The following is a 27,312-nucleotide window of genomic DNA, read 5'->3' on the forward strand; positions in this document are numbered from 1 at the left end:
CACTAACTCCATGACTACTGTGTTCCTCGTACTCTTTTTCTGTTCGTTATATCGTTGAAACCTGCGATAGGTCTATTATAAACAGAAGAATGGAACGGCTTGGACAAGCCGACCAGTAAAATCAGTTTAGGTTCTGGAGAAACGCAAGGACATTCAACGCCGTATTAAACTTTTTACTTATCTTAAAACATAGTTTGAAGAAAGACAAACCTTCATTTATAGCATTTGTAGAATTAGGAAACGGCTTTGACAACTCTTTGAAATTCCGAAGTTACCAAGGATAAGATACAGAGGACGGAAGGATATCCACAACTTGTAACTGCAGTTATCAGGGTCGAAGGACATGTGTAAAAAGCAGTAATTACGAAGACAGCGAGACAAGATTTTGATTACCGCCAATGTTATTCAGTCTGTAAGTTAAGGAAGCGGTATAGAAACTAACGGGAAATGTTGAAACAGAATTAAAGCTGAAATTTGCTGATGGCGTATTTCTGATAGACACGGCACTTACAGCATCATTTGAACGGAATGGATAGTCTCTCGAGAAGATGTTACAAGATGAAAATCTATAAAAGTAAAACGAGTGTAATTTACTAGGGTTCCGTACCTCAATCGGTAAAACCGAAAACCCTTATAGGATCATTTTGTTATCCGTCTCCAACAGTTAAAAACGGGAACGGGTGGACGTATAAAGTTGAAATTTATGTCACATTCTGAAATTTATGATCCCTTGGCGGTGTAAAACACTGAAGTTTCTAAGAAAAGGCGTTCATTCAAAAGATACGGCCATTTATGTCACATATTTTGATACTCGTAAACTCGCGCATCAAAACCTATAGGGAACTTCCAGTTGCCTAGAATCATGAAATTTGGCCGTAAAGAAAGTTTCACAGTACAACAAAAAGAAAAGATTACAAACTGCAAATCTGTGTTATATCACACGAACAGAAAAATTTTGTCATTGTTTCTTATATGACTTAATGTCTATTCGCCCGTCTGTTAAGATCCCATTTTCTTAGGAAAGGATAGACGTATCAAGCTGAAATTCATGTCACGTACTGAGGCCTATGTTCCCTCAGTAACGCAAAAAAATTGAATATTCTAAGTCGATGTAGTCATAGAATACAGCTATTTATGTCTCATTCGTCTACTCGCAAACTCACTCATCAAAACCAGTAGGGTACTTCCCGCTGGACTAGAATCATGAAAAGTAACAAGAAGCAAGGTTTCATAGGACAAGGAAAGGGAAAACACCCGCAAGCCATAAATCTGTAATTATATCACACGCGAGGGATGAAGTAGTGAAGGCAGCAGAGGATCAAGAAGGTAAAAAGACGAGGGCTAGTAGAAATCGTTGGATAACAGAAGAAATATTGAATTTAATTGATGAAAGGAGAAAATATAAAAATGCAGTAAATGAAGCAGGCAAAAAGGAATACAGACGTCTCAAAAATGAGATCGACAGAAAGTGCAAAATGGCTAAGCAGGGATGGCTAGAGGATAAATGTAAGAATGTAGAGGCTTATCTCACTAGGGATAAGATAGATACTGCCTACAGGAAAATTAAAGAGACCTTTGGAGAAAAGAGAACCACTTGTATGAATATTAAGAGCTCAGATGGAAACCCAGTTCTAAGCAAAGAAGGGACAGCAGAAAGGTGGAAGGAGTATATAGAGGGTCTATACAAGGGTGATGTACTTGAGGACAATATTATGGAAATGGAAGAGGATGTAGATGAAGATGAAGTGGGAGATATGATACTGCGTGAAGAGTTTGACAGAGCACTGAAAGACCTGAGTCGAAACAAGGCCCCGGGAGTAGACAACATCCATTAGAACTACTGACGGCCTTGGGAGAGCCAGTCCCGACAAAACTCTACCATCTCGTGAGCGAGATGTATGAGAGAGGAGAAATACCCTCAGACTTCAAGAAGAATATAATAATTCCAATCCCAAAGAAAGCAGGTGTTGACAGATGTGAAAATTACCGAACTATCAGTTTAATAAGTCATGGCTCCAAAATACTAACGCGAATTCTTTATAGACGAATGGAAAAACTAGTAGAAGCCGACCTAGGGGAAGATCAGTTTGGATTCCGTAGAAATATTGGAACACGTGAGACAATACTGACCTTACGACTTATCTTAGAAGAAAGATTAAGGAAAGGCAAACCTACGTTTCTAGCATTTGTAGACTTAGAGAAAGCTTTTGACAATGTTGACTGGAATATTCTCTTTCAAATTCTGAAGGTGGCAGGGGTAAAATACAGGGAGCGAAAGGCTATTTACAATTTGTATAGAACCCAAATGGCAGTTATAAGAGTTGGGGGGCATGAAAGGGAAGCAGTGGTTGGGAAGGGAGTGAGACAGTGTTGTAGCCTCTCCCCGACGTTATTCAATCTGTATATTGAGCAAGCAGTGAAGGAAACAAAAGAAAAATTCGGAGTAGGTTTTAAAATCCATGGAGAAGAAATAAAAACTTTGAGGTTCGCCGATGACATTGTAATTCTGTCAGAAACAACAAAGGACTTGGAGGAGCAGTTGAACGGAATGGACAGTGTCTTGAATGGAGGATATAAGATGAACATCAACAAAAGCAAAATGAGGATAATGGAATGTAGTCGAATTAAGTTGGGAGATGCTGAGGGTATTAGATTATGAAATGAGACACTTAAAGTAGTAAAGGAGTTTTGCTATTTGGGGAGCAAAATAACTGATGATGGTCGAAGTAGAGAGGATATAGAATGTAGACTGGCAATTGGAAGGAAGGCGTTTCTGAAGAGGAAAAATTTGTTAACATCGAGTATAGATTTAAGTGTCAGGAAGTCGTTTCTGAAAGTTTTTTTATGGAGTGTAGCCATGTATGGAAGTGAAACATGGCCGATAAATAGTTAAGAGAATAGAAGCTTTCGAAATGTAGTGCTACAAAAGAATGCTGAAGATTAGATGGGTAGATCACATAACTAATGAGGAGGTGTTGAATAGGATTGGGGAGAAGAGAAGTTTGTGGCACAACTTGACTAGAAGAAGGGATCGATTGGTAGGACATGTTCTGAGGCATCGTGGGATCACTAATTTAGTATTGGAGGGCAGCGTAGAGGGTAAAAATCGTAGGGGGAGACCAAGAGATGAATACACCAAGCAGATTCAGAAGGATGTAGGTTGCAGTAGGTACTGGGAGATGAAGAAGCTTGCACAGGATAGAGTAGCATGGAGAGCTGCATCAAACCAGTCTCAGGACTGAAGACCACAACAACAACAACATCACACACATTTTTTAAATTATTTGTTATCTATCTGTTTGTCTGTCTGTTTAATACTCCTTTTTCACATGTATCAAGTTGAAATTTATGTCACATACCAGGTTCTATGGCCCCTTGGCAGTTCCCCCGTCGGAGGTTCGGGTCCTCCCTCGTGCATGAGTGTGTATTGTAGCATCCCGTGATGCAAAGACCAATAAATAACGTTCGACGGACTATTAATACAACGATAAATGTAAAATATCTGCGCGAGAGATAAATACTTTGTGGAATTTAAGCATCTCCGTGCGAACTCGATAACAAAGGTATCCAGACTGTATTAAGCTACGGCAAAGATATAATTATTCCATGTTGGACATTGGAAGAGAGATGTTCTAGGTCGGACTGAGAGGAGATTGTTGGAAGCCGCCATTAAGGCAGTAATCTATGCTTTACACAAACATAATTAAAAGGACTCATTTTAAATGAAAGGAGGAAACAGTAAAAAGGAATCGCTAAACCAAACCATAAATAAAAATCAATTAATACGCAATCACATTAATACAACGCTCATTAAATAATAGAGAGAATAAAAGAAAAAAGAACTTTAAAGTGTGTTGGCCTTAGTGTAAGTTAGATAACGTAGTGTGTAAGCTTAGGGTCCTATAAAAACTTACCACAAATTTCCAAATTTCCCTTGGCGGTATAATAAACGGTAGCTTGTAAGTCAATGCAGTCAAAAGGTACGACCATTTATGTCACATTTTTCGATACTCGCAGACTGACTTTAGAACTTTAGAACCTATAGGGTATTTCTAGCTGATTTCGACTCATGAAATTTCGTGAAAAGTAAAGTTTCACAGTAGAAGCACTGGAAAAAATGCGAAAACTGTTTGTAATTATATCGGACGAAAAGAATATTTCTTGTGTCATTTGTTATATGACATCAAACTATAAATTGAAACAACCAATAGTTCTGCATTCAGGGTCTCAATGATAAAAATCAAACATCAGCCAAGGAATGACTTTATCTTATGACAGATAAATCCTGAAACGCGTCAAATGAGCAGTAAAATCATTCCTTGCCTGATGCTTGACTTTTACCTTTGCAACTCAGTCATCTTGAATGGAGAGCTACTGATTATTATCATAATCGTTGCCTGCCTCCTGCGTGACGTGATGTCACATTTACATTATTGAAATTAAAGTGTTCTCGATAATACTGGGACCCCTGCGACCGACATCTTGCCAGCATCATTGCCGATAAGGTAAAAATGGTCGGTACTCTCGATTCCCGGGGTGCATTAATTTTGTACGGAACCCTCAGTGCGCGAATCCTCCCAGTGGCCAATTTTTGTAGTTCATTTAAGTCAGACGATACTGAGGGAATAAGGGTAGCAAATGAGACACTAAAAGAAATGAATGAGTTTTTTATTCGGAAAGCAAAATAGTGAAGATCGCCGAAGTAGAGAGAATATAAAATTCAAACTGGTAACAGCAAGAAAAGCTTCCGTGAAGAAGGAAATTTGATAACAGCGGTACACATTTGCATTACAAAGTCTTCGAAATTCGTCATGACTGTTGTCTTATATGGAAATGAAACAGGGATAATAAATAACACCTACAAGAAGAGAATAGAAGCTTTTGATATGTGGTATTAGAGAAGAATGCTGTAAATGGGCTAATCGAATAACTAGTGAAGAGGTACTGGACTGAAGCGGAGAGGAACGAGTTTCAGGGCTCAATTTAACTAAAGGCAGCGCAGTTTGCTAGCACATACGTTGAGACGTCATTAACGAGTTGATTTAGTAATGAAGGAAAGTGCTGGGGGGGGGGGGGAGGGGTCAAATGGCTCTGAGCACTATGGGACTCAACTTCTGAGGTCATCAGTCCCCTAGAACTTAGAACTACTTAAACCTAATTAACCTAGGGACATCACACACATCCATGCCCGAGGCATGATTCGAACCTGCGACCGTAGCGGTCTCGCGGCTCCAGAAGCGCACGGCCACTCCGGCCGGCTGGGGGGGGGGGGGGGGATTTAAAAATTTATAGTGGAAGACCATGACTTGAGTACAGGAAGTAAGTTCAAGTGGATATCTGATCCAGCAGGTAGGTGGAGATGAAGAGGCTAGCACAGAATCGACTAACGTGGAGAGCTACATCAGACCAGACTTCAGATTAAAGACCACAATAAAAACGAAATGACCGACTTTTTGTAACAGCTCCTTTACCTGGAGACGAGAACCTCTTTTGTACCATATCGTTTAGTTCTTTTTACCAGGTAATAATCTCGTAGCTGGAGCCATATCGGGAATGCTTCCGAATTTAAAAAAAGGCATATGCAAAACAGGTACTTGATTATTCCTAGTTCTCTTTTGTTCTCCATAATATCGCTACCAGCGATGTTAGATTGAATTTTTCGTTTTCTCATTTTTCTTTCATATTTAATGACTGTACAATTTCCCTATTCATCAGATTTTGTGTTACGATACTGCAGTGCCTGTCTTGTTAAGGAGAACGATGCATTATTTTTTTGAACATGCATGCATGCTCTACAAGGGAGTGACGACAATGAAAATTTATGCCGGACCGGGACTCGAACCCGAATTTCTTGCCTTACGCGAGTGGCCACCTTAACCGTTTTGACTGTTGTTGTTGTGATCTTCGGTCCAGAGACTGGTTTGATGCAGCTCTCCAAGCTGTGATGCAGCTCTCCACGCTGCTCTATCCTGTGCAAGCTTCTTCATCTCTGAGTAACTTCTGAAACCGACATCCTTCTGAATCTGCTTAGTGTATTCATCTCTTGGTCTACCTCTACGATTTTTACCCTCCACGGTACCCTCCAATAATAAATTGATGATTCCTTGACGCCTCAGAACGTGTCCAGCCAACCAGTCCCTTCTTCTAGTCAAGATGTGCCACAAACTTCTCTTCTCCCAAATCCTATTCAATACCTCCTCATTAGTTATGTGATCTACCCATCTAACCTTCAGCATTCTTCTGTAGCACCACATTTCGAAAGCTTCTATTCTCTTCTTGTCAAAACTATTTATCGTCCATGTTTTACTTCCATACATGGCTACACTCCATACAAATACTTTCAGAAACGACTTCCTGACACTTAAGTCTATACTCGATGTTAACAAATTTCTCTTCTTCAGAAACGCTTTCCTTGCCATTGCCAGTCTACATTTTATATCCTCTCTACTTCGACCATCATCAGTTATTTTGCTCCCCAAATAGCATAACTCCTTTACTACTTCAAGTTTCTCATTTCCTAATCTAATACCCTCAGCATCTCCCAACTTAATTCGACTACATTCCATCATCCTCATTTTGCTTTTGTTGATGTTCATCTTATATCCTCCATTCAAGACACTGTCCATTCCGTTCAACTGCTCTTCCAAGTCTTTTGCTGTCTCTGACAGAATTACAATGTCATCGGCGAACCTCAGTTTTTATTTCTTCTCCATGGATTTTAATACCTACTCCGAATTTTTCTTTCGTTTCCTTCACTGCTTGCTCAATATACAGACTGAATAACATTGGGGAGAGGGTACAACCCTGTCTCACTCCCTTCCCAACCGCTGCTTCCCTTTCATGCCCCTCAACTCTTATAACGGCCATTTGGTTTCTGTACAAATTGTAAATAGCCTTTCGCTCCCTGTATTTTACCACTGCCACATTCATAATCTGAAAGAGAGTATTCCAGTCGACATTGTCATAAGTTTTCTCTACGACTAAAAATGCTAGAAACGTAGGTTTGCCTTTCTTTAATCTATCTTCTAAGATAAGTAGTAAGGTCAGTATTGCCTCGCGTGTTCCAACATTTCTACGGAATCCATAATGATCTTCCCCGAGGTCGGCTTCTTCCAGTTTTTCCATTCGTCTGTAAGGAATTCGTGTTAGTATTTTGGAGCCATGACTTATTAAACTGATAATTCGGTAATTTTCACATCTGCCAACAACTGCTTTCTTTGGGATTGGAATTATTATATTCTTCTTGAAGTCTGAAGGCATTTCGCCTGTCTGATACATTTTGCTCAGCAGATGGTAGTGTTTTCTCATGCCTGGCTCTCCCACTGCTCTCAGTAGCTTTAATGGATTGTTGTCTATTTGCGTGGCCGTTTTTGACTTAGGTGCTTCAGTGCTCTGTCAAATTCTTCACGCAGTGTCATATCTCCCATTTCATTTTCATCTACGTCCACTTCCATTTTCATAATATTGCCCTCAAGTACAACGTCTTTGTATAGACCCTCCATATACTCCTTCCATCTTTTGCTTTCCCGTCTTTGCTTGGGAATGGTTTTCCATCTGAGCTCTTGATATTCATACAGGTGGTTCTCTTTCCTCCAAAGGTGTCTTCAATTTTCCTGTAGGTAGTATCTATCTTGCCCCTAGTGAGATAAGCCTCTACATCCTTACATTTGTCCTCTAGGCATCCCTGCTTAGCCATTTTGACCTTCCTGTCGATCTCATTTTTGAGGCGCTTGTATTCCTTTTTGCCTTCTTCATTTACTGCATTTTTATATTTTCTCTTTCATCAGTTAAATTCAATATCTCTTCTGTTACCCAAGGATTTCTATTAGCCCTCGCCTTTTTACCTACTTGATCCCCTGCTGCCTTCACTACTTCATCCCTCAAAGCTACCCATTCTTCTTCTACTGTACTTCTTTCCCCCAGTTCTGTCAATTGTTCCCTTATGCTCTCTCTGAAACTCTCTACAAGCACTGGTTCTTTCAGTTTATCCAGGTCTCATCTCCCTAAATTCCCACCTTTTTGCAGTTTCTTCAGTTTTAATCTACAGTTCATAACCAATAGATTGTGGTCAGAGTCCACATCTGCCCCTGGAAATGTCTTACAATTTAAAACCTGTTTCCTAAATCTCTGTCTTACCATTATATAATCTATCTGACACCTTCCAGTGTCTCCAAGCTTCTTCCATGTATACAACCTTCTTTCATGATTCATAAACCAAGTTTTAGGTATGATTAAATTATGTTGTGTGCAAATTCTACCAGCCGGCTTCGTCTTTCATTCCTTACCCCAAGTCCATATTCACCTACTACTTTTCCATTATTCACTATTAAACCCACTCCTGCATTATCCCTATTTGATTTTGTATTTATAACCCTGTGTACACCTGACCAGAAGTCTTGTTCCTACTGCCACTGAACGTTACTAATTCCCACTATATCTAGCTTTAACCTATACACTTCCGTTTTTAAATTTTCTAATCTACATGCCCGATTAAGGGATCTGACATTCCATGCTCCAATCCGTAGAACGGCAGTTAACTCCTGATAACGATGTTCTCCTGAGTAGTCCCCGCCCAGAAATCCGAATAGGGGAATATTTTACCTCTGGAATATTTTATCCAAGAGGATGCCATCATTATTTAACCATACATTTAAGCTATTTCGTATTTATTCGCCAATGCCAGGCATCGACACTCAATAAATATGTCCTTCCTGGACGGGAATATACGTAACGTACGAGTTCAGGCTCTGAAACATGGACGATAACATATGGAAGTTTCGGTCTGGCCATGATTCGTGCACGGATAGCCGAAGTGGTTCAGGTGACCGCTAGCGTAATGCGGGAAATCCATCATCCATCCTCCCGATATTCACTAGGCCCACATCCATTTCATTTTCTTTGAGATCACAATTACATCGTCCATTCCACTCTTTTCCACGATACATTTGTTTGTTTTCTTGTCTTTACTAAAGATTCCCTACATCCAAATCTCCGTACATCGCTGTGGAACTAATTTTTTGGATGTACGTATTAAAAGTCCATGTCTCACAGCCATACGTTAAAACTGATAAAAGAAATTGATTTTAAACTTTTCTTTTCAGACACTTCGCGAGCTTGATTTTGAAAATCCTATTTAGTTAACCAAAAGAACTCAAGGTCATTTTCATTCTTCTCTTTATTTCTTTAGCTGTCCATCCAGTCATTGGCATAAACCACCCAAAATAAACAAACCACTTCAGATTGTACTTTTTTTTCGACGTGTTGGTTACGTATTATTTTAGTTGGCCTAACAGTCACGACAGTAACCTCTTTTGCCCCGTAATTGGTTCTCGAATGCACGTGATCGCCCTCAACACGATTCAGTTGCTCTTAAGTTATCCTCCAGGAAGACTGGAGTCACCGTAAAATGAATTTTAAAAAAATTTACCACATTTCAGCAAGTTTGACCATAACAATATAATAGTGCTTCTTTAATACAGGATATCATTTCAGATCTGGCGGAAGGTTCTTTAACTGATACGAAACTCAAATTGCACGTCACAAGACTACTATTCAAATAAGCACTTGACTCCAAACAACTGCACTTAGTAATGCAGGGTGCTCCACTATTATATCCTTATTTTTATTTAACTATTATTCGCTCATTAACAATGTTACATGATGTTGTTGTTGTTGTGGTCTTCAGTCCTGAGACTGGTTTGATGCAGCTCTCCATGCTACTCTATCCTGTGCAAGCTTCTTCATCTCCCAGTATCTACTGCAACCTACATCCTTCTGAATCTGCTTGGTGTATTCATCTCTTTCCCTCCCTCTACGATTTTTACCCTCCACGCTGCCCTCCAGTGCTAAATTGGTGATCCCACCGAACTTCACTAATTCCCACTATATCTAACTTTAACCTATCCATTTCCATTTTAAATTTTCTAACCTACCTGCCCGATTAAGGGATCTTGTAACGCTACCGCCCTTAATCGGACGTACGTTAGCTGTATAAAGCCTGTACTGTAATAAGTTCACGGGCTTCACCTTATAAACAAGGATTTTAGTACATAAGTTGACCGCGTGTACCTAATAGAAGCAAGATCGGACTTGTACTCAGTTAATAACTACAGTGATGCATCAAGCAAATGTAAAGCATAATTGCGCGTTCGCATGGACAAGATGTATACACAGTAGATGCTACCTATAATTAATAATTCGGTCGCCAGCCTATTTAGGCAATGAGTGAGTTTTTCCTTGTACCAGTGGGTGCATGTACAAGCATAGTAACACGTAGTAATGATGCGTTATATGGCAAAGTTCGGAACCAGAAAAATCCACTGAACTAAAGCTTTCTCGTTTGTACTAATTTGGACGGGATAAATTCACACAACACCCCACAGCAATGATTACTACAAACTGCATTCTGTATATTGATCAGACTGGAATCGGGCATAGATTTCCCTAAAATAAGCAGTTTTGAAAGCACACATACATTGTCACTATTAACATTGGAAAACAACACTAATACACTTAGGATTAACATAGAACTTAACTTCACTGGTCAAATCTGATCAACACATTCCAAGATTTGAAAGAATGGACAAGAGAAGGGGGGGGGGCCTGAAACTGTTATGGTCGTTATACTGAAACTATTAAGTACTGAAGGCAAATTAATACTCAAAATTATCTATTTATGGATAACTACTCTTTTGTCTTACTTCTGAATAATTTAACTGTCATTAGTTCTGTCTCAAATTAATTAAATAACATCGCCAACTCAAGTCAAAAAACTCTCTTCCAAGTTAGTCATACTATTGTTCTTTACCAACTTTTGCAATAACACATAGACTTTTTAAACTTCTTTATAGCATAGAGAGATCTACTGATAATTCTTATTAACACTGATTTTAGATTTTCAGTTCAGGATACTCGGGTTGCACAATACGAGGTAAGGATCCTGTCTAGGTCAGTGATCAGGATAAGTCATGGCTAAAGCAATTCTGGTAAAAGTCACATTATTATTGAGCAATTAGAAACAGTTTCGACACTGGTCCACACAGATACACTTCTAAAGATGAAATAAATGTTTGACCTGTGCAAGTCGGTGCGGCGGTTGGCGGGCAGCGAGGTAGCGGGCAGCACGGCACACATACAAGCACGGCTAAGGCTCACACTACATCGGCACTTTCCATCTTCTTAGCGTCGTAATCTTTCCAACTTTGTGCCTCAGAATATAGCCATGCCAAGTAGTCATCGGAATCGGTGCATCCGAGGCTCAATGGAATCCACTTTTCCTGGGTAGCCGCCTCGGTACGGTACGTGTTCCTCTGACCAATTCACCACTCCGACTCTTACTGTTGCTCGCCTCCGACTGACTACTGAGCCCGTTGTGCCGAACCGCGCCCAGTGTGCGTTTTCCCGCGCTCGCCTGCCTCCACCTTTTCCCGCTCCCCTACAGGTAGGGTATTCACCACAGGTTTTCTACTACACATATCCTAATGCATTACCTACGTATGGACCAAGTGTTTAAATTACAATTTCCACATTTTACAATAGTTTTAACATTAAGTACACTTTCTTTTGATTATCACATCATTTAAAATCTAACATAATTAATAATATTCATTTCAAAAGTTACTCCCAGTTTCTTTAACATCACGAAAAGAGCAAGAAATTAAATCAACCATTTTTCACACTAATTTAGAGAAATTCATAAAGAAAAAAATTATTATATGTACAATTGTCGTTACACATGCCCCTGTTTCCAGAAAATTTTGCTTAAGTCCAAATTTTATGGGAACACTAAATCTTACAATTATACAGTGGTTCTGAATCTTTACTTAACTGTCCAAAAGGTTTACACTACATATGTCCTTCTACTCACTGTATATAGGTTTACACTCTTTTAACCCATCAAAAATAATTATTTGTTATTTACTCAAGTGCCTTTTGCACAGTCCAACTTCCCATCATAACATTATTAAAATAGCAATTTAATCATTTTTTTTCAAAGAAATAATTTAAAATTCTGGAATACAAACATTTAACTACAAAAACAATAGCATATTTTGTACACACTATAAGATAATTTGTCGCTGCTTGCTTTGAATAGCAGTCCATTTCCTTACTTACTAAACAAAATACATATATATTCAGAAAATTAACTACACATATTTGCTGCCTATTATGCGGATTTGGGCAGTCCTTTTCACTTCATATTGTCACATCTCTTGGATCACATTTATAATTTTCCATCGACTATTTATCTGCCCTCATTGGTATTTGGCAGTCCTTCATATCATGGTTCATACACTGCCCATTTTCCTTTTTGACAGTCCCATCTTTTATCTGGCTGATAGCATTTATCCTTTCATTTCAGTCCTTTTCTCCATACATTTTTACTGTTACAGTACAATTGGTAATCTGAAACTCACATAACTACATTAGCACACTGTCAAGGGTATACAGACATTTACAAAGATTAGTTACATTTAGAATAACTTGGGTTCAGCATAAGATACAGCACATTTACTGCAAGTCGCTTTCTGATTATCCTTATATCACTCATTTCTAGGAACATACAGTTTCAGATCCACAATATTTCTTACACCTAAAGGTCTTTTGGATTTTGGGTAGATCAGGTAGTAAGCATTGTCGTGTGGAATATTCTGTATTATATATGGTCCATTATAAATATATTTAAATTTTGAAATTTCATGGTTTAGTTCACTAGACTTTTCGTGGGTTTTTAAAAGAACATAATCTCCAATTTTAAATTTTGAAACTTTTAAATTTTTATTGTGTCTTTTAGATCTATATTCAGCTTTTTGCTTTGCCCTTTTTATCACCAATTCTTTCTTTTGATCCAATCCCAAACTTGTACAAGGTGGAAACTCTAGTTTTTCTTCAATTAAACTTTTACTACTTCTGCCTAACAAAATTTCTTCCGGTGGAAATCCTGTAGTTTCATGATGTAATGTGTTCATGACATTCTCAAAATCCGATATAAATCTACCCCAGACTCCAAATCAACAAAACAATAATTCACTTTCAGGTAACACTGAGATACAGTTACTACTTCTGCCTAACAAAATTTCTTCCGGCGGAAACCCTGTAGTTTCATGATGTAATGTGTTCATGACATTCTCAAAATCCGATATAAATCTGCCCCAGGCTCTATGATTGTGACTGCAGTATGTTCTACACAATCTCCCGATTTCTCGCATGTACCTTTCAACCGGGTTGCTTGCAGGATGGTATGCGGCAATATATTTAACCTCCACACCAACTTTCTCCATTCCCTCCTTCCAACTTTTGGATATGAACTGGGGTCCATTGTCAGATAGTACTGCTTTGGGTTTCCCGATGGTCCTGAAGTATTCGACCATCCTACTGAATACAGCTTTTGCTGTCGCTTTTTTCAAGGGGTATAATTTCACAAATTTTGAAAATACTTCTAAAATCAGCAAAATATATGCACAATTTCCCGAAGTCTTTGGGAGGGGACCATATAAATCCACCGATAATAAGTCTAGGGTGTCTTCAGGCAACGTACTTTGCATTGGTCCCCTACTAGTTTTGTTCGGCACTTTGGCCTTTTGACAGACATCACATGACTTAATTCGTTCCTTCACCTTCTTACTTATACTACCAGTAATCACTATTACATTATTAAATTTATCTGAACACTTCTTTGGCCCACTATGCCCCAATGCTAAATGAAAATAATCTATGACATCGGTGTCAAACTGGGTTGGCCAACATACCCTCCATTCCTCAGTAACTAAATCTTTCTTCCTATATAAAATGCCCTTATAAATTTTGTAATACTTCTTAATTTGAGGATACTGCACACTGTCAAATTTTACCTTCACTGATTTCCAGGTTGAATCCTCATTCTGATGGTATCTCATATTTTTACATATCTGCTCAATTTTCCTCTTTCCTGAAACCTCATTCATATACCTTATCTGAAAAGTACCCTCTTCACCATTTTCATTTGGCACTTCACTCATACCATTAGGCAATCGAGATAAGGCATCTGCCACATAATTCTCAGTACCTTTAACATAGCAAATATCGTAATCAAATTGTTGTAGGTATAAAGCCCAACGAGTTAGCCTGCCATTAAGTAAACGGCAATCTTTAAGAAAAGTTAAAGCTTTGTGGTCAGTATGTATGATGAGCTTATGACCCCACAGATAATTTCTAAATTTCCTTAGCCCCCATATAATGGCTAAAGCTTCCTTTTCCGAAATAGTGTAATTTCTCTCGTATTTTGTTAGAGTTCTACTTGCAAACGCGATAGTCCTGTGTTCGATTTCTTTACCTTCACAGATTTCTTGGAAAACTTCTATACCAATTCCATAAGCACTGCTGTCAGTACTCATATGGAAAGGTTCTGATAGTATGGGGTGATGCAAAATATTGTCATTCAAAAGTTCGTTTTTCAATTTTTCGAAATCCCTCATACACCCTTCAGTCCACACAAAAGCACTATTTTTCTTAAGTAGATTATTCAAATGAGGACTATTAAAAGCTTGCCCCTTGACGAACTTTCTATAGAACCCACATAAACCTAAAAAGGCTTTCAACTGTTTTCTATTTCTAGGAGCTGGACATCCTGATATTACACTTAACTTTTCCGGATCCTTTCCAATGCCGTTTGTAGTAATAATGTGCCCCAGAAATTTTATTTCCGATTTCACAAATTCACATTTCTTCCACTTAAGCGTCATGCCCCCTGCTTGTAGAGCAACAAAAACTTTCCGCAAAAACTCGCAATGCTCTTGCCATGTTTCTGTAGCAATCAGTAAATCGTCTACATAAATGGTTAGCCGGGAACTCAGTTCTCTCCCTAACACAAAGTCCAGTGCCCTAATAAATACTGCCACAGAGGTGCTAAGCCCAAATGGCACTACTTTATACTGATAGCATTTCCCGGCGAATAGAAAAGCGGTATATTTACGGGATTCTTTACTCAATGGGATTTGCCAGTATCCGGCTGTCATATCCAGACTGGTTAAATACTTCACGTTATAAAAATTTTGGAGCATTTCGTCCAGATTTTCAGGTCTGTCTATTTCCTTCTTTACAATTTTATTCAAGGTCCTGGCGTCGATAACTACTCTCACTCCCCCATCCCTTTTGTTCACTATGATAAGGGGACTATTATACTCGCTGCTACTTCGTTCGATTACCCCCCACTCTATCATTTTATCTATTTCCACTTGAACAGCCTGCCTCTTTGATATGGGTATCGAAAATGGTCTTAATCTGGTATTCAAAGTTCTTAACTAGGCCAGGTTTGTCCGAAAATACGGGGCTGTTACTAACTAAAATTTGAAGCAATTCTGCTTTCTGTTCGGGAGATATTCCCTCTAAATTTTCCACCGTTCCCATAAATTCATGCCCCTGCTTGTCACTCTCATTTAATAATCTCTGGACATGGTACACCTCGTACTTGTTTGTCAACCCATCATTCCCTTGGTCGATTTCCAACAACAAAGAATCGATTTCTGAATCAAACACCTTCCCACTTTCCTCAAAATTTAATTCCAAATTGCCAAATGCACTATTAATTTTGATCACTCCCTGGCTACAATCAATAATAACCTTTTCTTTATCCAACCAATCTATCCCCAAAATCATTTCAGCACTCAAGTCGGGCACAACCAAAAAATCGTGTTAAAATTTTTGTCCTTTTATACTAAATTCAACCAAAATCTGGTTCTTTACCGGCTTACTAGCCTTACCAGTTGCACCAACAATTTTTACACCTGTCACTGACATAATTACTAGCCCAGGCTTATCACAAATGTGTTCGAAAAATGACTGAGAAATTGCACTTATCTGAGACCCAGTATCAAGAAGTACTTGCAATTTCACGTTATAAATTTCAACCGGTATCATAGTTTGTTTAACCGTCGAATGTTTTTCATTACCGTGGTCTTCTTTGAGCAAATCCGGGTCGACAATAACATCGTCCCAAGATATGCTTTTAACATTCACTTCACATATATCTGGCGGTTTCTTGGGTTCCGGAAGTTCAAAGTTATTAATAACCTGAACTCTCTGCGAAATAAACCCTGAGTCGTCTGGTGGTTCTTTCTTTCTCTGTTCTGTTTCAACGTCAGGATTTTGTTTTGATACGTTGTCATCGTTAGATACAATATTGCCATTAACTGCATCCCCTTTAATTTCACTGATTTTCTCATACCCTCTTTCAGTAAAAGTATATTCACTTTCGTCAACACCTAAAAATTCATCTTCACTAGAATCACCACTACTTTCTCCCTCAACATCAGATTCACTTAAGTACGCTACTTTTGCACAATAGGGAGAGTTAGTACATTCATTTTCGTCTGTATTTGCGTACCTTTCATTATCCGAACTATCATCGGAATCCGACCATTCCGGGTCGCTTTCAGGTTCTAACATAAAAGCTTTTCTGAGACAGGCACTAAGTTCCTCCTCTGTATTGTCGTCAGGCTTGGATTTTAACTCAATCTCCTCTTTTGGCAAAATGGCCTCATCCTCAGCTTTATTCACATCTACTGTGACTTCATATTCGGTGTAATCCTCGTGGACTTTGATTATTTTCAGGTAATTATCTGCCCCTCCTCCACGGTGCCTATCGGTAGCAGCTTGTACTATTGGCGGACTGTTAGCAGAAGTTATTTCTTCGTCAATGCTGAGGATTTCATCCTCCAAATCCTTCCTACCCTTAATCTGCGTCCTATTAGCGGCACGCGTACTTTGCGCGGCGCTATTTATTCTCTCCTCTTCCAATTCGGGCCACGTCATCTTATCGACGTCCCTATCATTTTCTTTCCTATTAACTACTTTCTTCGCCTCATACTCCTTCTTAAAATCCTCCCACTCACATTGCTTTAGGCCCTTGTACAGATCGTCGATCTGCACATGCCAATCAGTTACTTCTGCTAATTCATCGTCTTTTATCTCATTGCAAACACTGCTAACCGCACCTCTATGTGTATTCACAGTTTCCTTTGCCACGGAATTATCACTCGTAAAGTTTTCATTAGCTCTGACGGCTATGTTCGTATCTACTGCTGCCGTATTTCTAGCGGCTTCTTTCTTAACAGATGTTCTGCTAGGCTGGGTCGTTGCCCTCTGATGCTCCACTCGCCTGTTAACCTGTAGCGTTCTGTGCGGCAGAAATGACTCATTCTGGCTCGTAGCTGACGCTTGTTTCGCCACCACACGCCACGGCGTTCCATTCCTGTCCCTAGCCTGTCTCATTACATTACGGTCGGTCCAGTATCTTTTTTAAATCGGGGCCGGTATGTATTGTCCGCTTCCGTTTGGCCCGCAACGTTCGCGGAAATTAGTTTCCCGCGTCGTTATTATTTTGCGCGGTATACTCTCTACCGCGACCTGAATAATTTCCTCTACCTCTTCCTCTGCCTCTTCCTCTCTGTATTATATTGACGCGAAATCCATCGCCGTCATTTCGTTCGTCATTATTACGATTATTACGATGACCAAAATTTTGATAATTGGCACGACTTTCGCGCCAATGGTCTTCGTCTTCGACCCTTTCTAGAAATGCTTGGAAGCTGCGATGGTTGCTTCCTACATACCTCTTTGAATCTTCTGGGAGCTTTTTATATAACTCCCAGATAATTTCTGAATCTGATCTTCTACCTCTTAAGTGTATCAATTTTCGGTACCAATACTCACAGAAATCTTTCAAAGAATTTCTGCCCCTGTTATCATGCTGTTTGGCCATGATGAACTCCCGCCATAAATGGTCCTGCTTTTGTTCAGACCAATATTCTTCCGTAAATCTTTGCCTAAATTCTTCGAACGTCATTCGTTCGGTGTCCAAATTAATTTCCCAGCGCTTAGCGTCACCTGCTAAGGCGCTAATTACAACGTTTATCTTTTCCTGATTAGACAAGTGTTCAGGAAATATTCTCTCGCAATTTTTGATGAAATCTAACGGATGCCATCCGTTGTGTTTCTTGGCGGGATCAAAGCGTTCCTCGCCTTCTAACAGCTTCGTAATCGGTGTGCCATTACAGACAACACCAGGCCTATCTTTAATTTTATTCTCAAGGTCAAAAATTTTGCCTTGAATTTTCGAAGAATTTTGTTCACATTCGATAACTCTCTCGCCTAAATCTTTTTCAGTGTCTGAAACTGCCCTTTTTAACTGTGAAATTCCGTGTTGACATTCGTTTACGATCTCAGATTTGAGACCGAAAACTTTTTTCGTCTACTTTTGTTTCTACCAGGGGCTCTACTTTCTCTTGGATGTTGAGAATTTCAACATCGAACCTACTGTTAATGTTAACAATTTCCCCCTGCATAGTATCCATATTCTTGTTAATGGTATCAACTTCAAGTTTCAGAGTATTTACCACAGAATTTAAATTACCCACTTTTTGTTCTACCTGTTCTATTTGTTTACTAATTTTAATTCCCTGTCCTTCAACCTGTGCTTCAATTCGATCCACGTGTGTTTTGAGTTGCTCGTCAACGTGCGTTTTAAGCTGATTAACCTGATTGCCGACTTGTTTTTGAAGTTGCTCATTTTGTGTTTTGAGTTGTTCGTCAACATGTGTTTTAAGCTGTTCATTCTGTGTTTTGATTTGCTCGTCAACGTGTTTTTTAAGCTGCTCGTTCTGTATTTTGAGCTGCTCACTCTGTCCTGCGATTTGTTTGGTTAATTGTTCAAATAAGTCGTTCATACTTAAAATTTTTATACTGTTTTGTTCTACGGAATCCGTGTGTTCCGGTTCTACTTCAGAAGTTTCTTTCGGTTCTTTCTTTATCTGTGGTGAATCGAACATGTCAGTGGATTCGTTGACGTACCCACTATCATCTACAAAGTCACCCTCTACTTCCTGTTTTGTCCCTTGCTGTATTCGAGACGATCTCGACATTTCAATCTGTTCGTTGACGTGTTCATGGTACTGTATGTATGCCAATTGTCTTCCGCTAACGCCATCTGTTATCTGGCCACGTAAACTCCTGCTACTGCCAGCCGCATTCTCCATCTCGCTTGGCGCATCTATCCTGCCTACGTTCCTGTCCATATCAAACGCCAACTATACCACACTATTATACTTGACTCCCACTGCAGTTTATTTTACTAACTTTTATTGCTATTCGTGCCACTGAACATCCACTGTTCGATCTTTACATTAATTTGTAATCGACAACAACTGGATGTCCTGTCACCGGGAAGCCACGTGTAACGCTACCGCCCTTAATCGGACGTACGTTAGCTGTATAAAGCCTGTACTGTAATAAGTTCACGGGCTTCACCTTATAAACAAGGATTTTAGTACATAAGTTGACCGCGTGTACCTAATAGAAGCAAGATCGGACGTGTACTCAGTTAATAACTACAGTGATGCATCAAGCAAATGTAAAGCATAATTGCGCGTTCGCATGGACAAGATGTATACACAGTAGATGCTACCTATAATTAATAATTCGGTCGCCAGCCTATTTAGGCAATGAGTGAGTTTTTCCTTGTACCAGTGGGTGCATGTACAAGCATAGTAACACGTAGTAATGATGCGTTATATGGCAAAGTTCGGAACCAGAAAAATCCACTGAACTAAAGCTTTCTCGTTTGTACTAATTTGGACGGGATAAATTCACACAACACCCCACAGCAATGATTACTACAAACTGCATTCTGTATATTGATCAGACTGGAATCGGGCATAGATTTCCCTAAAATAAGCAGTTTTGAAAGCACACATACATTGTCACTATTAACATTGGAAAACAACACTAATACACTTAGGATTAACATAGAACTTAACTTCACTGGTCAAATCTGATCAACACATTCCAAGATTTGAAAGAATGGACAAGAGAAGGGGGGGGGGGGGCCTGAAACTGTTATGGTCGTTATACTGAAACTATTAAGTACTGAAGGCAAATTAATACTCAAAATTATCTATTTATGGATAACTACTCTTTTGTCTTACTTCTGAATAATTTAACTGTCATTAGTTCTGTCTCAAATTAATTAAATAACATCGCCAACTCAAGTCAAAAAACTCTCTTCCAAGTTAGTCATACTATTGTTCTTTACCAACTTTTGCAATAACACATAGACTTTTTAAACTTCTTTATAGCATAGAGAGATCTACTGATAATTCTTATTAACACTGATTTTAGATTTTCAGTTCAGGATACTCGGGTTGCACAATACGAGGTAAGGATCCTGTCTAGGTCAGTGATCAGGATAAGTCATGGCTAAAGCAATTCTGGTAAAAGTCACATTATTATTGAGCAATTAGAAACAGTTTCGACACTGGTCCACACAGATACACTTCTAAAGATGAAATAAATGTTTGACCTGTGCAAGTCGGTGCGGCGGTTGGCGGGCAGCGAGGTAGCGGGCAGCACGGCACACATACAAGCACGGCTAAGGCTCACACTACATCGGCACTTTCCATCTTCTTAGCGTCGTAATCTTTCCAACTTTGTGCCTCAGAATATAGCCATGCCAAGTAGTCATCGGAATCGGTGCATCCGAGGCTCAATGGAATCCACTTTTCCTGGGTAGCCGCCTCGGTACGGTACGTGTTCCTCTGACCAATTCACCACTCCGACTCTTACTGTTGCTCGCCTCCGACTGACTACTGAGCCCGTTGTGCCGAACCGCGCCCAGTGTGCGTTTTCCCGCGCTCGCCTGCCTCCACCTTTTCCCGCTCCCCTACAGGTAGGGTATTCACCACAGGTTTTCTACTACACATATCCTAATGCATTACCTACGTATGGACCAAGTGTTTAAATTACAATTTCCACATTTTACAATAGTTTTAACATTAAGTACACTTTCTTTTGATTATCACATCATTTAAAATCTAACATAATTAATAATATTCATTTCAAAAGTTACTCCCAGTTTCTTTAACATCACGAAAAGAGCAAGAAATTAAATCAACCATTTTTCACACTAATTTAGAGAAATTCATAAAGAAAAAAATTATTATATGTACAATTGTCGTTACAATCTGACATTCCAAGCTCCAATCCGTAGATCGCCAGTTTTCTTTTTCCTGATAACGACGTCATCCTGAGTAGTCCCCGCCCGGAGATCCGAATGGGGGACTATTTTACCTTCGGAATATTTTACCCAAGAGGACGCCATCATCATTAACCATACAGTAATGCCGCATGCCCTCGGGAAAAATTACGGCTGTAGTTTCCCCTTGCTTTCAACCGTTCACAGTACCAGCACAGCAAGTCCGTTTTGATTAGCATTACAAGGCCAGACCAGTCAATCATCCAGACTGTTGCCCCTGCAACTACTGAAAAGGCTGCTGCCGCTCTTCAGGAACCACACGTTTGTCTGGTCTCTCAACACATACCCCTCCGTTGTGGTTGCACCTACGGTACGGCTATTTGCATCGCTGAGGCACGGAAGCCTCCCCACCAACGGCAAGGTCCATGTTTCATGGGGGGGGGGGGGGTTACATGATTGCTTTCAATAATGTAACGTACTACGGTCCTTGCCATTTCATATTATCACTTAGCACCAGCATTAGTAACACACCATTGCAGTCAGAGTGCAACATTCCTGACAGACAGTTGCAGCTCATCGTTTGGACCCGCGCACTCACTTCTCTAACGACTGCTTCTGAAGCGTCCAAGTCGCGCGGTTCCCTGGCATGCACTTTCTTTTTCAAATGCCCACAGAAGAAGTCTAGATTCCACAGTAGCCACTCAAAATTTTCGCGATGTCCAATAACAAGACCTGGTAGAGCACTATCAAGCCGTTCTCGCCAAATCAGTGCAAAATTGGGAGGTGCCCCATCGTGCATGAAGTGCACAATGTCCACATCGATGCAGGTTAAAACAGTAGGATGAACAAAAGTTTGTGGCATATCTAAAAAGTCTGTGGCATATGCAGATACCTCTGCGCATTTAGTTTTTCACAAAGAACGTAAGGACCTATAGAGGTATCATCATGAAGACCACACCACATAGTCAACGAAGGAGGTGACTGCAATTTTTCAATCGTTACTCCAGAACTGTCGTTACTAGGACCTAGTAATGGCAGTTATAGCGACTTATGAACCCACCCACATGGAACAGGGATTCGTCTGATCACAAAATAGTACTTAGGATATCTGATCCTTCTGCCAGCCATCGTAATGTGAATTCAGTAAACACCGTAACATCAAAGTCTTCTGGTGACAATGCTTGGAGAGAGTGTGGTTTCCATGGTCTCCAGGCGATCTCCTTCTTATCTGTTGGACCGAACCATATGATAAACAAGTTTCCCTTTGATATGATAAACAGGTTTCTCTTTGATATTTTTCTCAGGGACTTCGTGAGACTTCGCGTAAAGGCCGCAGCAGCGCATCTTTAGCCTCTTCAGCGGCAACTCGGTTTTGGGGCCGAGGACTCTTTTGGTGAATAAACAGACCTGTACGCAGCAATTTCGCAAGCAGTCTCTTTTTTGTTTTCACGTCCAGAGTCTTTCCCTTTCCCATATCCACCATCATTGCACTACTACAGAAGACTCTCGTACTTCCATCCTAGCTGCAATCCGAACACGGTCAGGAATGTGTAGTCTCTGCCCCATCTTCATTTAATTCGTGGTTGGAGCTGCAAAAATACGTAGAAATTGCATAATGGCATGGAATAGAGCATCATATAATGGTAAAGTGACTGTTTTTACATCGTATGTGATAGAACAGCACTAAAATAGAAAAAGGTCTAAAATGGATCATCCCATTCACCGTTCTAATCTGAGGTTATAACATTAACTGCCTACGCGTGTTTGCTGTCTGTTACCAAATTTGGTTTACTACGCACTATGCCCCAACAGAACAACTACTCCTGTCACGGTAAAAGCCACGTATAACTCTATACACTGCACCGTTTGTGTACTGATATTATATTTGTAACCAATTATGCTATTTAGATGCATTATAATGTTACCCTCTGTGAGGATCTTTGCAGAATTGACCGTGAAATGCCTAAAGGGTTTTGTTTATCGGACATGAAATTGAAGTTACGTAAACACACTGAAGATAACTGATCCAATTTAGAAACTGTTTTAACTAATCAAACTTGCTCAAATGCAATAGAATACGGTCGCCAGCCTAATTAGGCATTAACATTTCTTTTAAAGAAAAAGTAAACAGTTTTAATGGAAAAACACAACCTATACTTCATTCCTACGAAGGTGCAATGATCCCAAACACAAGCAAAAAAGTTGTAAATGGGATACTATCAGTTATTGTAAAACATGACTGTCCTCACAAACGCACTCATCAATTTTAAATACTTTGTCAAACCTGAGTAACTTCATCAAGACAACAAATGCAAGCCAATACTAAACTGGAAATTGGGCATTGGTCTAGTCTTATTTTGTCAGATTTTTCTACACAGCACAAATTCAATTAAATTTCACTTGCATAAATATTCACACTTTTCTTTAAAAGCAAAGAAGTAACTGTATTTATGGATAACGTTATTCATAGTAACTTTACCTTCAGTGAGAATAAAACAGTAACTGGGTGCTCATAAACTGATATTACACTTTTTTACACACAATGTGCACAAAACTCAACATAAATTTCAAGAGCAGTGAGAATATTCATTAATCCAGTAACTTTATATATTTTTAGCAACTTTCAATGGGGGGCCCTTAATCTTAACCACTGTTGTAAAGCAAACTAACACACTTTCATGAATAATTTAAAGAATGCCAACTTCTGGAATTTTCCTTTTGAAATATTGACTCACCTTGTAAGCATTTTTATAACAGATTTTACTGTAAATATTTTCACCATGTATTGCATTTCAAACCAATCTTTAAGAACATTTACTTTAAAGTTAACCTTAAAATGGATTGTTGTCTATTAGTTATCATGATAGTTCTTTACTTCTGAAACCAGAAGTTAAGCAAGTAATTTCAAAGTCCCCAAAACTTTAAAATGAGTTAGTTCAATCAGTGGGAGACTTCCACAAAAGCTACACTTACTTCCTCCTCAACTTTACCAAAATCCACAGTAATTTTTGATACCCTTTTTCTCTCAGTTTCAAACAAAATCAATCAAATAATTATCATTCTTTTTGATTATCATTTCTCAGACTCTGGACACTAGGAAATCATTGTTCAACGGAAAGGATCCTGAAAGGTATTATGATGAGGGACAAATCAAAATAGGTAAATAAATTTTGGTATGAGTTACCTTGTATTTGCACATACTAAATGTGCTGATCCATCACTTTACAAACTATGATTCCTCTTCTCTTTTACGGTGATTGCGCAGTATTAGTTGCGAGTATATAATGACAGATGAACTTGCCGTTGTAATTGAAATGCTCTGTTATTTTCTTCATGGCGACGATCATCAGATTTTATAATGCTTTCAGGCCACAGAGCATTGTAGTAAATCCATTAATCCGACCGAGGCTTTGGCGTAATAAATCCAAGCACTAAAAGCCTCACTCGGCACCTGCACAATGCACCTTCCAATCACTAGCTGCCAACTGTTCGGCAGCTAGCCTCCGACTGACCCTCATGTCCACTTTTCACTCGCACCAACCGCAATTTGCGCGCGCTAAATAACTTCCGTTTTAGAGGGGAACCACTCCATCTTTTACCATGACGTGAACCAAGAGCCCTAAGTGTGGATCAGCAGTTACAAAGTAACAACTAAACGTTTTTAAGCAAACATTGCATTTACCCATATTAACAAATCAATACAAAATTATTTAACCAAAATCATCCATTTCTAAATACAACCAAAGCAATTAGTCAGTAAAGAGAAAACGTAGTGCAACATATCAAAGAACACATATTAAAGAAAATACACTTTATGCAAAGCATAATTAATCAGAAGGAAAAAAGTACATAATATCTAACTAAGGTATTACAAGGTTGTGGCATACATTATTGTCATCTGCAGTATTACCACCAACACTTTCCTCGCAAAGTAACTCACAAATGTCACATCAGAGGTGTTCTCCATTACAACTGAAAGACTGCACACTGCCGACTGCCTGTACCGATAAACAGACTAGCGACCCCGGTCCGCCCCGGCTTCTAACGGGTAGCTTTAAGTATCGACGGCCAGACGGCTTTTGTAGCGCAGCGTATTTTATTTGCGGGCCAAGGCGTAGAATTTTGGAGAACAACAATAAGTAACTAAACATCACCAGTTTCACATAACTTACGCGATATAAGCAGCGCGTGGCAGGAAAGTTATCTGGAGGCAAGAATATTATGTGTTCCATACTGAATTGTGGCGTTTGGAGTGACAGCCCATTGGAAAGATAGGAGCAAATTGTGATGTAAATAATGTGTTTACAAACAATTTGAAAACTGTGTGCAAATCTTGGGTTATGTGTGTGTGTGAGTTATTCAGTACGTATCGGACGCTGGGTGAGTTGGCACAAGTAAAAGAAAAAACCTGCCTTGCTCTCCTATGAATGCAACAGTCTCGTGTCTTGGTGGATGATGGTTTTCGGACACTAATTTCCATTTGCCCTTTTTTCCCTCCTGTGTACCAAAAGGCATTGGAGATTTTAGAGGGTTCCAGGAGAAAAATAAACTGCGATGGCAACCCGTGTCTGAAAACGCCATCCACTGGAACAACACAGCATCACATTCATAGTAGGTAAGGCCTTTCTACGCAGCAGCTAGTTCACTCTTCTTCACTGGTGATCGTGGCAATCAGTCGCGGTCCTGAATAATAACATTCCGAGACGTTTCGCCAATGGTCCGTCAGCATAGAAAATCACGTTTCATGCCGAACGGGTAGCCCATTGGTAGGCGTCGGCGCCTATAAGCTCGACGCTATAGTTTCTGGACAAGGGTTCCTATCCTCGACTTGTTGCTCAAGACATCCTCTACAACCCCTCAAAGTAAGGCACAAGATTTCTGGAACACTGTATGTAGAGAAGATAATCGGAACACTGATACATTTAGATTTAGACATTGGTTAGTTTCTTTAAGTTATACACATTTTAAATAACGTTATATTTGCAAGATAACAAGTAGCTGAATTTTTGCACATCGACATCCACATCCATACACTTCAAAATACTGTGAAGTGCATGGTGGAAGATACTTTCCATTACACCAGTTATTAGAGCATATTATCGTTCTCTTGATCTAGGGATAGCGTCCTAGGTCCCGGTTCCAAATCCAACCACTACTTAAAAAAAAAAAGAATAAATGTCATTAGCAAGAGCCGAAGACTCGCAGTATAAGGAGTTACGCTCATTCTCCCAACGGTCTTGTCAAAGAGTGTGGAGGAGTGGACAGAGTTTCAGGGCAACCTTGTGCCCTTACTGTGGGAAATTCCCCATAACGGCAGAAGATTCAGCAATAATCAGTGGTATGAAGATGCGAAGGCAATGGAAACCACTGCATTAAAGACGTACAATGTGTATCCATCGGCCATGACGCCTGTAATCGAAAAATTATTACGATGATCTCTCCATTGGCAAAGGATTCCGGTTTAGTCGCTGGTCCCGGCGGAGGTTCGAGTCCTCCCTCGGGCATGGGTGTGTGTGTTTGTCGTTAGGATAATTTAGGTTAAGTAGTGTGTAAGCTTAGGGACTGATGACCTTAGCAATTAAGTCCCATAAGATTTCACACACCTTTTGAACCGGATTAGTCCTCCATTCGGATGTTTGGGAGGCGAGGTGGTCATGAGAATAAAGCTAAATAGTCAACGAAAAGCTAAAATTCTACGAGACGGAGCGTGGAATGTCGGAATTTGAAATGGTAGGGAAGCTAGAAATATTGGAAAGAGAACGGTAAATGCTCAATATGCATGTAGTCGGAGCCAATGAAGTGAAGTGGAGAGAAAATAAGGATTTCTAGTCAGAAGAATATAGGGTAATGTCAACAGCAGCAGAAAATGGCATATTGGGAAAATTTTATACAAATAAGGTAGATCAGAGAGCTGTGGACATTTGAGTTATAGGGTTATTGCCGGCCGGAGTGGCCGTGCGGTTCTAGGCGCTACAGTCTGGAGCCGCATGACCACTACGGTCGCAGGTTCGAATCCTGCCTCGGGCATGGATGTGTGTGATGTCCTTAGGTTAGTTAGGTTTAAGTAGTTCTAAGTTCTATGGGACTGATGACCACAGCAGTTAAGTCCCATAGTGCTCAGAGTCATTTGAACCATATAGGGTTATTCTCATCAGAATCGATAGAAAACCGACGTCAACCGCATCGGCTAAGGTATACATACCCACGTCACCAGCAGAAGATTTAGAGATAGAGAAAGTATTTGAGGTCATCGAAATCGAGCGAGGTGGCGCAGTGGATAGCACATTGGACTCATGTTCTGGAGGACG

At 39.7% G+C, this 27,312-nt stretch overlaps 1 protein-coding gene across 1 annotated transcript in view; it reads right to left on the minus strand.

Moving 5' to 3' along the window:
* LOC126260265 (uncharacterized) overlaps positions 1–13,209 on the minus strand; it is a 426,131-nt gene extending 412,922 nt beyond the window's left edge. Inside the window, exon 1 of the mRNA XM_049957594.1 lies at positions 13,183–13,209. Within this exon, the coding sequence (XP_049813551.1) occupies positions 13,183–13,208 (26 nt within the window). The 5' untranslated portion in view covers position 13,209. The remainder of the gene's footprint in view (positions 1–13,182) is intronic.
* Between the last annotated feature and the right edge of the window lie 14,103 nt (positions 13,210–27,312).

This window comes from Schistocerca nitens, chromosome 5, assembly GCF_023898315.1.
Source record: "Schistocerca nitens isolate TAMUIC-IGC-003100 chromosome 5, iqSchNite1.1, whole genome shotgun sequence".
Taxonomy (NCBI): domain Eukaryota; kingdom Metazoa; phylum Arthropoda; class Insecta; order Orthoptera; family Acrididae; genus Schistocerca; species Schistocerca nitens.